Below are 11,454 nucleotides of genomic sequence, written 5' to 3'. Positions count from 1 at the left end.
TCGCAGAGATTATTTATCACCGCATTATACAATTATCCAATTAACTCAAACTTTCATAATTTAGAAACTTTTATTATGTCGTATGGTTTTATTTGAACGAGACCATCGACTTTGTTGAAATTACAAAAAAAATTGACACGATTTTGATCAATGGGGCGCGTAACGACGATTTAATAAAGCGTCTCGATCGTAGAGTCGCGGTAGCGACTCTATAGAAGTGTTTCACTGCGGAGACGAGTTAACGAAAAAAAATGAATTCCTCTAACGCGCTGTAAAATTTTATATATTTTGCAGAATTTTCACTTTTATAATAGTAAATATTGCAGACAGTTAAATTTATGGTACGTATACTAAAATTTATAAATCTTTGAGTAAACTTTACGGTGCATCACGGTGAAATGTGTTTGCCCCAGTCTTTGAGCATCCGCTTTCGAAAACCTTCAATATTTGTTTCTATCAATAGCAAGTTTGCGAATTTTTTTATTTCCGTACTCTCTATCGATCGTGATCCCCAAGTGGCTTGAGACGTTAAAAAATTGTGCATTTTTTCGCTCGATGTGCAAACCCGAGGAAAAACCTGAGAAAATATCAATAACGAGAAGATTTTTCTTGAAAAAAAAAAAAAAAATCATTTAAAACTGCGATGACGATGTAGGCTTGAGATTAAAGATTTTTCCAACACTCGGGCGACGGAGAAGAGGGTTCTATTGAAAACGGCCAAGTCGGGAGAAAAGAGGGGGATGTTTTGACGGGGGGAAGCTAACCTATCCCCAGCTCGTGTTGTTTTCTCCCTACGGAGAGAGGAGGGCCGGAGTGGATGAGGGTGGCATTAGGTCGAGGTCACCAGGACGCGGAGCGAGCGATCGATGCAGCCTGCCAACGGCGCCCACGACCGCTTCCACCACCCTTAAAGCCGAGAACTCCCAGTCCTCGACTCTTTCCACGCGGTTACAGTCTCTTCCATATGCGATCGACAGCGAGTTCGCATTTATCACGGAGTTTCATAAATAAATTATATATACGCAACTTCGAAGACATCTGGCGACGCTGATTTCCGGCTGATGAAAAAAGGCGGGCAGCAAAAAAGCTGCGTTTTCAATCGAACTCGGTTCGGGAGCTTCAAATTTCTTCGACATTCCCCAACAAGAGCTTTGTTCAAACGCGCTCTCAACACACCGATCAGCCCATGCCGCGATGTGACTATTCAACGAATATCGAGAGGATTTCAAACGTCGAAGAAAAATATTTGTTTTTCAACGCTCTCACCATTTTTTGGCGTCTGTACACTGCGCCCCCCGCCCCTCCTTAAATTCCGCAACCTCGCACACTATACGAGAAAATTTCAATGCACGAGATCGAAGCGTTTTTTTTCCTCCTCCTCCCCTCGCGTATATTCACGCGGATATGGCGGTATGAAATTGCAGTATTTGCGGAACTTATCGCGATATTGCTTTTGTCTTTGACGAAGAAGAAGAAGCAAGCAGCGCATATCGATCGCGGGCACTCTGACGTCGTCTGTTTGGTTTCTAGGGCCTCCTCCAGCCCAACACACGCGCGAACCCCTAAAGTAAACCGTTTTTTTATTCTCTTTCGTTTCGAATTAGTTTACCGAGGTATTTTAGTGAGGATTTCGGTGATCCGCGTGAATTTGGGGCTGGACAGTGGGATTTTTGGATTATGTCGTGGAAGGAATTAAGAGGACGATGTTGAGCGGATAATGCGAAGAGTTTTGACGCGATATGACGTGAGTTTTTCGTCACATTTTATTTTGTCACGAGACTTGGTTCTCCGGGTCACATTCGAATTATCGGGTTCTCCGGAGCCAGGACTGTTCCGTAGACGCATCGACCTCCGAAAACGATTCATCGAGTCCATTCGAAATTGATCTGTTGAATCCAAGGTTAGGAAAATCCTTCGTTGTTGATTTAAGCCTCCGGCTCAGGCCTCGATGAAAAACTCTCTCTCTCTCTCTCTCTCTTCACTAAATTCGACTTCTCCCTTGTTTCATTCCCATTCGGTCACAGGCCACGGAACAAATCGAGAGTGCGAGGGAGTCGGAGACTTTCGAGATTCGTTCGCGCGCGCTCTTGTTTCGCCAATTGCCCCGACACACCACTCGCTAAATTACGTAAGTGACGTAAGTGTTTCGTCGCTCCCGCCGCGCAGAGCGAGAACTTTGTTCTCGATAGCCCCCCCCCCCCCCCCGTCGACCGGGAGAGAGACAGAAAGATGCATGATTCACGGAAATCATTCCTCTCCTTATTTATAGCTCCGGAGCAACCTCGTTGCACCTTGGCGGAAGGTAAATATTCGAGAATCGGAGAAATCAGCCGGTCCGACGTTGAATCGAGGAGAGACCGAGGGGAGGTCGGAATTCCGAGGATCATCCAAGCGATACGTCATCACAGCGAAAAACGTACGCGTTCGATTCTCCGATAGCTTCAATCACCTTCGGATAAATACACTTTTTAAGTTTCTACGGAGATTTTCAGACCGGTGGGACGAGGGAGGTTTCGGCGAGCCGAAAAACTGTCACGGATTCAAGTGCTTTTAAGATTTTCCACGCTCCCATCGAATCTCCGATTTTTATAGCAAAACGTTTCGACGGAATATTTGAATCGCTGTCAATTGATCGTCGAGTCGGGGCGTTTTTCGCGTATTTTTATATGAGACTTACTCTGATTGCAGCGAGCGTTAAAGAGAGTGAGGAAAAACCATTTCGTAGAAGAGTTCGCGTGCAAAATAGCAAAAGTAGCGTCGTCGTACTTTACGACGCGGAGAGCAACGAGGAAAAAAGGGCCGATTCGTCCTCTCCTTCTGCCTCCGTTCGCTCGCCCTTGTCCTCGTGTTCGTCCTCGCCGTCGAAAGCTCCTCCCGTTCGCCTGTCAAAATCTGAAAAAACCCTCGTTACCGTCGCCTTGCCGGCGATCGCGGAGCAACCCAGAGACGCGATAAAAAAATTGGAAGCCAACGCTCGACCCTTCCTCCCGGGCGCACCCGCCGCAACACCTGAAACTACTTCGCCCCGGGCGAAAGAAAGCCCGGACTCTCGACGCCGAAAACGACGATCCGCCAGATTCAACGCCCGGAAAAACCTCCGAGGCAAAAGAGTCGCCAGCAGCTGGGATTTCGAACGAGAGCATCGTAACCGAAATTCGAAGGAACGATGCCGAACAGCTGAATCCTTCCCTCGATGCTTGATGGCTCATCGCTCTTCGTGAGTCCATTTTTTCCTGATCACTCGCCACGTCGTTCGCTCTCCCTTTTTTCCCTCCTAAATCCTACTTGGCGAATATTCCGACGAGAAAAGTGACACGACATTATACCGCATTGATCCAAACGAACTTTCATTCGATCCTCGCACCCACAATGCCAAAATAAAACAACATTTTACGCTTTTTTATTGACTCTTTCAAATGTCATGGAATCCAGGGACAGCGCAGGGGAATCGCGATCACTTTCTAGTATTTTTCCAATATTAAATTAAACAAGTCAATCGTTGCAACTCAAAAACTTCGATTTTACGTGCTTTATTGTAATTTTTATTGAAAAAAAAAAAAAAAAAAAATCAGAGAATTTTCATCGATTCGATTACACGGAGAAAGAATAGCCCAGAATTTCAAGTTGTTCGGACCGGCGAGTGGCGAACGGGGGGAGGTGCTGAAAACGACGTTAGAGTTTCGCGAGTGTATTGCGTGACCCTCGCCTCGATATCTCAGTCGAGTTCAAAGTTTTTGCACCGAGCAAACGCTCCTGAATTGTAGTGGGACCGAGAAAAACAAGATTATTGAGAATCAGTTGAGCTCCTCTGGATCTGACGAGCCGCGAATCTCAGTAGCGCCTTAATTTTCGCTGTAAATTTCGGCGTAAAATGAATCTCGGAAAACTTTCTGTTGACGAGGACAGTTGTTCAAGGAAAATTGAAAGTCGGGAAAGATCGAAGCAGCAGGAGGAGCGAGTGTCCGGAGAAACTTCTCGAGTCGCTTTTCTCATGCGACACATGCAGAATCAGCAACGAGAAGCCCGGCAACGCGGAGATTCCCAGGGCCCCGAGGACCCCTCGAACCAGGACAAACGAGAGTTCCCCTTCCAAGAAACTGCCAGTGGGAACTTGAAGATCGTGCCGAACCAGGTGCGAAGGAATCTCTCGTCGAGCAGACGTTCGATCGAGAAAAGAGGGCAATTGAATGATTCAAAATATTTGGGCAGGTCGTATTCGAGTCGAAAAGAGTGAGCGTTCTCGTGGCCGATCCGCGTCACACGAGGGTCAACGTCAAAGCGGAAATCGGCAAGGGAGCCGAAGAAATCGGCGTGGTGAACGAGGAAGCCAGCGAATCGGCGGAGACTCGCTCGCGACAAGTCGAAGAATCGTCCTCGGGCTACGTCCCTCGAACTCGGCCCTTCAGATCTTCGTCGCTCCATATCCGCCCGGAAGAAATGGAGGAAAATCGCGGAGCCGAGAACGTTCAGCATCGATCAGCGACGGCACCGAGCAACCACGAAGTTCCCCTCTCCTCGTGAGTACCCTCACTTTTTCATTCGTACAAACGAGGCGGAACGAACGGCAAATGAGTTTGAGCACTCACCCCCCTCCTCCTCCTCCTCCTCGTAAACTGACGACAGGCTCGGCTTCACCGGAGAACAACCGATCGATTGGCAAAATATTATTCTACCGGAAAAGACGGATCTGTATCGGGAGCTTGCGAGACGAATCACGAATTACAAGTAAGTCGAGGAGGCTCCTTAAAATGCCCGAAAACTGGGTCGATTCGTCCGGTGGCACCGCGACGATAGTTTTTATCTCCAGAATTCTGCTTTCTTCATTTTTTTAAGAGTGTCGAATTATAAAAGTTTGGAGTCTCGTTTCGTGGTTACAGCGAACGTGCTGAGAACGCGGAAAAATGTTGAAGTTTTTCCACGCACAAACAACTTTCGTGATTCAATCGTTTTACGTCCTGACGACGTGAAACAAAATTTTGCAGTACTTTTCAACGTGGCAACGCTATTTAAGGTCCTTGGACGAAAAGCGCGTTGTCAAAAAGTTGCAAAAATTTGTTTTCCATACTCGAGATTCGATCTCGTCGAGTAATTATTGATTTTTTGCTACAGAAACGCCGACTGCATCGTCCGCCTCGGCCACGACGAGTTCCACTGTCACCTGCTCGTGCTGCAGAGTTACAGCAGCTACTTCGACGAAAAGAATTGCAAGGAGGTTGATCTAACCGGGGTAAGTATCGAGGCCGTAAGAGGTTTGTTCAATTAAATCGGAGCTTGCTCAAAACGCGAGATATTTCAGAGCAGCGTAACGTCCAAGGCTTTTGGCATTATTTACGATTGGATGATAAGCCCGACGAGCGAGAGTTGTCATTTGCTGAGAAGGGACAACATTCTCGAGATTTTTATGGCCGCGCAGCAGCTCGGGATCAAAGGTCTTTTGCAACTCGAATTTCCCGAGGCGTGGCCTCGCTCCAATCAGAAAAATCAAATCCCGATTCGTCCCTCCGTGTTTCCCCTTGATTTCAGAACTGGAGGAGCAGTGCTGGGCGTTCATCGACAACGACGAGCTCTTCACCGAGGACACCGCATTTTTGCTGTACCTCGAAGCCCGAAAGATCGGTAACACGGCGGTGATGGAACTGATGGTGCCAAGAATCATGAAATTCTTCTTGATGCTCGTCAGCACGCGGGACTTTTTGGAGCTCTCGATCGACGAGCTCTGCCTGCTTTTGCGCTCGAATTACATATGCGTCAACAGCGAAATGGAGGTTCTGATGTCGGCGGTTCGGTGGCTCATGCACGATTGGCAAGCCCGCAAGCAGCACATGATTCAAGTCCTCAAGTGCGTCAGGTTCGGGCTCATCGCGCCGTGGCAGCTCATCGACGTCAAACGGAATCCCGAGAATCCTGAGTTCATGGAGCTCATGTCCTACCCCGAGATCCAGAAAATGGTTGACGACGGTTTAGCGTATGTTCATCTCCGCCCTTTTTTCCTCCCGCGCTCCTTAATTCGTCCCCTCCGCGATCTCACGCCGCTCCGTCCTCCTTCCGAGCAGTTTCGTCATAATAAAATATTGGTACGGGAATCAAACCGAGGATTATTATCACTGGATCGACCTGCTGGGCCTCACGGAGCCGACGAACCGCAACTGGGCTGGCGAGGACAAAGTAAGAGCTCGCCCTTTAATTATTGAAGCCCGATAAGCGCCAACAGGAAGCCTCCACTTTCCTTCACAGAACTACGTCACCTACCGGGAGTTTTTGCTCTACCTCGAAGAGTACCAGCGAACCAAAATGCCGGAGTTAAAGTCGAGAAAAACCGGGGAATCGAGGTCCAGTCCACGGCAAAAAGATACCGCAGCCGGGGCGAGTTACTCGTCGGGGAAAACTGAATCCGGGAAGCCCGACACTTGTTCGATTATCCCTGCCCCAGGTACGAGCTTAACGATTTATCGCGGTTGAGATTACGAATCGCTCGATCGAAACGGATCGAACGATAAAACACACTCTGCTGACTCATCGAACGAAGTATAGGTGGAGACGGAGGCGGCGCAGGGAGAGCACCGAACGACGCTCCAAAGTCGGATAAATACAGTGGAAATCGGATGGCAGGCGCGTCGGGCATGGGCTTGGGGCCTCCGCCATTGGGGATGCCCGGGGCGGCGGGGATGATGCCACCGGAAATCCTCGGAGATTACTTGATCAATTTCGACAGAAGAGTGAAAGGGGTGAGTAGGCCAACGAACGAAGCTCCCCGGAGAGAGGGGAGAAGCTCCCCGAACGGGAAGCTGACCGGCTCGTGGCGATCGACCAACAACTGAATTTTCAAATCCTCGAACGTATTAATTAGAAGGAAAGAAATTAACGAAAACAAAAAATAAAGCAATCAAAATGAACGAAGGTCTCGACTCTCTCTTATTCGCTGTTCTTTCATTTCACCTTTGACGAATCGCTCATATACTTGTTTTTATCACCGGTTGTCGGGCTGGTCCCGCGCGTTAATTTCGGGGTAACGAGAGCGACGTTGTACAGACGACTTTTAGGCACTTGTCGAGCGAACAACGAGCGAGCCTCGCCGTCCCCGATGAGGCTTCCGGAAGAGGATCGACGAAGGTCGCAGAAGCGAGTCGACGGAGGGAGACCGCGGCGAGAAAGGCCGAGAAACGCGCGGATGGAAAGCGCCCGAATTACGAGGAAGGCTACTCGAGCAAATCGGAAGAAGAGGCTGCGACGACGATCCAAGCGATCTTCCGAGGCTACAAAACTCGCGCGAAATATCACGAGATTCGGAAGAGCTGCTCCGCCGAGGAGAGACAAAAAACGAGGAAAATTGCTGAGTTGTTAGGAAAGGGCGAGAAACCGCGCGCCGAATCGGTCAGACTTTCCGTCAGTTTGGCCAGCCGGAGCAAAAACGAGCAACGAGAATCAAAGATTCCCCGACGATCACCGAGCCCTCGGAAAAAAAGGCTCGAATTCACCGGCCGCGAAGATCGCCCCGCCGCGTCCAAAGTTTTCGAAGGATTGCGCGTACGTTCGAGCCGCGTAAATCGAAACTTTTTCGCTCTCTCAACAACGACCCTTTCCTTTGCTAGTTGGACGTTCCCAGATCGGAGGATACAAATCGGCACAGAGAAACCGGCGACTCCGTCCGGACTATCCATCGTCCGGGAGTCTTCCACAGCTTCGATGAGAAAACGTCGTCGATCTCGCAGTCCGAAAACACCGACACTGAGACCGACGCTTTTTCACCGAGAACCAACAACCCCTCGGTCGCCAATTTCGCCTGCTATCAAAGCCTGTGAGTCTTTGACGCGATAAAAAAATTCAATCTGCAGCAAAATTGTACAGATTTTATTTCGCGGTTCTTCGGAGGACGAATTTATGGAAAAGTGAAAGTAAAATCGATCCTGCAGAGTCATTCGGACGAGCGACAGCCTCATCGGCGAAAGCGGCTCGACCAGCCTCGATTTTCACGGCAAAGATTCTTTGTTCTTTACAAACTGCGAATCGATCCTCGTCCTGGGAGGTCTCGACCCCCACCAGGAATACGGAATCGGTGGCAACACCGCCAAGGACATGTACCGATTCAAATCGTTGGAGAACGAGTGGGAATACGTTGGCGAGATTCCGGAACCGCGGCATCGCCATTCGACCGTTTACTTCGGAGGGAAAATTTATTTGGTTGGTAAGTCGGGGGAAAATTGATCGAATTTTAAAATGTGCGTCGCGCTTCTGTAAAAGTAACGAGAAATTCGTCCCGCCCGATCTGCAGGTGGAGCCGATCCGCGGATCGAAAATATCGAGCGACGCGAACCGGTGGTCGGCAGCGTTTGGAGCTTCGATCCTGCGACGAGGGTTTGGTTCAAAGAGGCGGCTATGTTGACCCCGAGAAAAGACTTCGGCCTGGTCGTCTCCAACGGGAAAATCTACGCGATCGGTGGCCAAGACGAGACCGGATCGTAAGTCACTCGAATCCAGATCCGACGCTTTGCAGGCTCGGTATATGTCAGCTCTAGGAATTTCACAATTTTATAGCGCCCTCAAAAGCGTCGAAGCGTTCGATCCTTCGAAAGGAGAATGGCGGGAAATGCGACCGATGAGTGCTCCGCGAATCGGACCCGCCGCTGCCAAGTACCGGGAACTCGTATGGGTCGGTGGAGGAAAGACTTTCAGCAACTCCAAAAAGGAGATTCTCACACGAGAAGTCGAGTGCTACGATCCATTGAACGATTGGCGAGTCCCAACGATTCCTAAACATTTTATTCGCCCCTATCACTACTCACTCATCATTTCCAATTATCTTTTCGAGTTTTTCTCTCAACGCTTTCATTGTCCATTCCTCGAGCCACCGAAGAGTCAGAAAAAAATGTTCCGAAAACGCTTTTTCTTAAGGAAGATCATGCGTTGCTTGCGATTCAAAAAAGCAACTCGACTTTTTTCCTCTTTTAATGATCAAAAAAACGAATAAAATTTATTCTCCTTTGTTGAGATTGATCAATTTTTAATACAATGACAACGGTTTAAATACTTTACCAGTTAAATCGTCAAGCAAAATGTAACAACAGCCATTTTCTATTTATATGCGTATGCATATTTATATTTTAAACCAGCTGGCTCATGGTCGTGTCAAACCTTCCACCGTTTGTCGTTGTTACTCGTTAACCTCAAACAAGTGTTTTTCTTTTTCCATCCACAAGTGATTTTCACCGGTAACGAGGCTTTCTCAAGACATCATTGATATATAAAAACATTATATTTTCTTATTCTCGTTTTTGGCTCTCTAAAGTTCGGAGAATCTCGCTCCATTAAGGTAACTCCTGTACTGCATGCTAGTCAAATGAGTGTTAAATTTTCAAAACGCTCTTGGAGCAAGTTTAACGTACCGATTAAATGTATCTCTGGTGGATTTGTATTACAGCACATCTCATTAAGATGTAAACATATTAAAAAAGCTAGTTTTGCAAAAGCATCGACCGACAAATGCAAATTTCCACGCTGACACATTTTCACTGCTATTTTTCAAAGAATTATCTGCGTTTTTTCGACGATTTTATTACAACGAGTCTCATTTTGTTCGTCAACTTGGTCCTCTGTAAATCCACCATGTGGTTGTTATTTTTTTAACTCGATCGTTTCACTGTTTCAGCCAATTGTTCGTTAAGTGAAAAAACTTTTTCATTCATAATTTCTGAAGGTATGAGTTTAAAGGAAAATCTACGCGGTGAATTCGTAGAGGATCGGTTGAGGAACAAAATGAAACTTGGTGCAATAAAATCGGTTAAAAAGTACAGAGGATTCTTTGAAAAATAGCTGTGAAAATGCGTCATCGTGGAAATTTGCATCTATCAGTTGATAGTTTTGCAAAACTATAATTTTAAATGGTTTTTCGCGTTAATAAAATATGCTTGGAACAATAAGTTTAAGATGATGTATCAGTCGGTAATCACACCTCGAATTTTTGAAATTGAATCTCTTTGACATCGTTCGTCCGATTAAAATAATAAAAATGTCATCGTACGCAGCACGATCGCAAAAATCCGATGACATTTTTATTTTTTCGATCAGACGAACGATGTGGAAAAATTTCCTTTTCAAAATTTGCAGCTATCTCTCTCGCACTCGCGGTTGTGATTACCGACTGATTCATCATCTTAATCGGTGCGTTGAACTTGGTCTAAAAGCGTTTTGAAAATTTAGCACTCATTTGACCAGCATGCAGTACAGGAGTTACCTTAAATCCGAATTTAAGCTAACTCATTTCCAAATTCAAACTCTTAGAGTTGGAATTTTCGGTGTCCATTAGATTCGCGTGATCTTCCTTAAACGAAGTAACAACGAATTAAAATTCTCGAGCATTCAAAGTGGATGAAAAAATGGTCATTTTGGCGTGAATATATATATAAAAAAAAAAGAAAAAAAGAATGATCTTGAGACACGATTGTCTTCGTCTTCGAGGACAGTGTTTCGAGGGAAAAGCGATTTTTTGGTATTTTTTTCTACTAACCGATACTAAAAAAATAATCGAGTAACTAAAGTTTGAAATTCCGTTTATTTAACAATCGCTTAAAATAATTGTGATTTATAACTAAGCTCAAATCTTCATGGTTTTTATAACAAACACACTTTTAAGGTATTTGGATTGTTGAACGAAAAAATATGAATTTTGGGTTTCCGGTAGTTGGCTAAGAGCGGAGCCCTTAAAGTCGCCCCGATGTTTTGCCTCGCTGTACGCAATCGGGGATTGCCTTTACGCGGTCGGGGGAGTCGCAAAAACGAGCGGAATCGATGCCGCCGGTGCGATAAGCGAAAGTATCGGGAGCGTCGATATTTTCGATCGGAATACATGCCTCTGGCGCCATCACGGCGAAATCGGTATCGCGAGACACGGACAAGCGATCGGTTCGATCGCCGATCAGCTGCTCGTCATCGGTGGCCAGACGACCGTTTACATGAAAAGTCTCAGAAGCGTCGAGTGCTACTGCTGTCAAAGTCGCAAAATTATCAAGGGAGTCGCCTCCTTGCCGTACCCCCTTTCTGGACACGGAAGCGTCACTTTGCCTGCTGCTAAGCTGCTTACAACTGTCTGACAATTCGTGTAAAGTTTCTCTCGAATTTTATGCGTTGATAAAACTATTTAATTGTACATTATCGAAATCGACCTTGCGACGTTGTTTCAATCGATTTTTTTTATCGAGAATAATAAAAGTATTGAAAACGCGTTTTTGTGGAGAAAAATTCGTTTTTTGGAATTTTTTCAAAAATTTTTCTCGTTTTGTGAACTTTTCATATCGTCAGTTCGATTATAAAAAATTTTCTTCGTTATAAAAAAAACGAAGAAAATGGTGTATTTACGAACTCTTTCATCACTTATGGAAAGCAGGGCGATTCCAATGTTCCTAACTGTCGCCACATTCTTTCAACTTAATCGCAAAATAAATAGTGAAGGAAACGTGTAAG

At 46.3% G+C, this 11,454-nt stretch overlaps 2 protein-coding genes across 3 annotated transcripts in view; one reads left to right on the top strand and one right to left on the bottom strand.

Annotated features, from left to right (window-relative positions):
- LOC122409371 (Transducer of ERBB2) overlaps positions 1-11,454 on the bottom strand; it is a 35,075-nt gene that overhangs the window by 22,707 nt on the left and 914 nt on the right. The window lies entirely within an intron of this gene.
- LOC122409377 (uncharacterized) lies at positions 958-11,452 on the top strand. Its single transcript, XM_043416888.1, has 20 exons — positions 958-1,744; positions 1,827-1,900; positions 2,025-2,128; positions 2,270-2,416; positions 2,689-3,217; positions 3,907-4,132; positions 4,210-4,517; positions 4,624-4,725; positions 5,110-5,227; positions 5,297-5,429; positions 5,524-5,965; positions 6,054-6,165; positions 6,235-6,430; positions 6,532-6,725; positions 7,030-7,524; positions 7,590-7,795; positions 7,911-8,182; positions 8,270-8,456; positions 8,533-8,730; positions 10,676-11,452. Exons 1-20 carry the CDS (start codon positions 1,718-1,720, stop codon positions 11,082-11,084), a joined length of 4,479 nt encoding a protein of 1,492 aa, XP_043272823.1. The 5' UTR covers positions 958-1,717; the 3' UTR covers positions 11,085-11,452.

Source organism: Venturia canescens, chromosome 4, assembly GCF_019457755.1.
Source record: "Venturia canescens isolate UGA chromosome 4, ASM1945775v1, whole genome shotgun sequence".
Lineage (NCBI taxonomy): Eukaryota > Metazoa > Arthropoda > Insecta > Hymenoptera > Ichneumonidae > Venturia > Venturia canescens.
This window is presented reverse-complemented; position numbering and strand designations above follow the sequence as displayed.

Coding starts and splice junctions, on each gene's coding strand:
- LOC122409377 (XM_043416888.1), top strand. CDS start 1,718: ATGCGAAGAGTTTTGACGCGATATGAC. Junction 5,966..6,053: donor ATGGTTGACGACGGTTTAGC/GTATGTTCATCT, acceptor CCTTCCGAGCAG/TTTCGTCATAATAAAATATT. Junction 6,726..7,029: donor TCGACAGAAGAGTGAAAGGG/GTGAGTAGGCCA, acceptor GACGTTGTACAG/ACGACTTTTAGGCACTTGTC.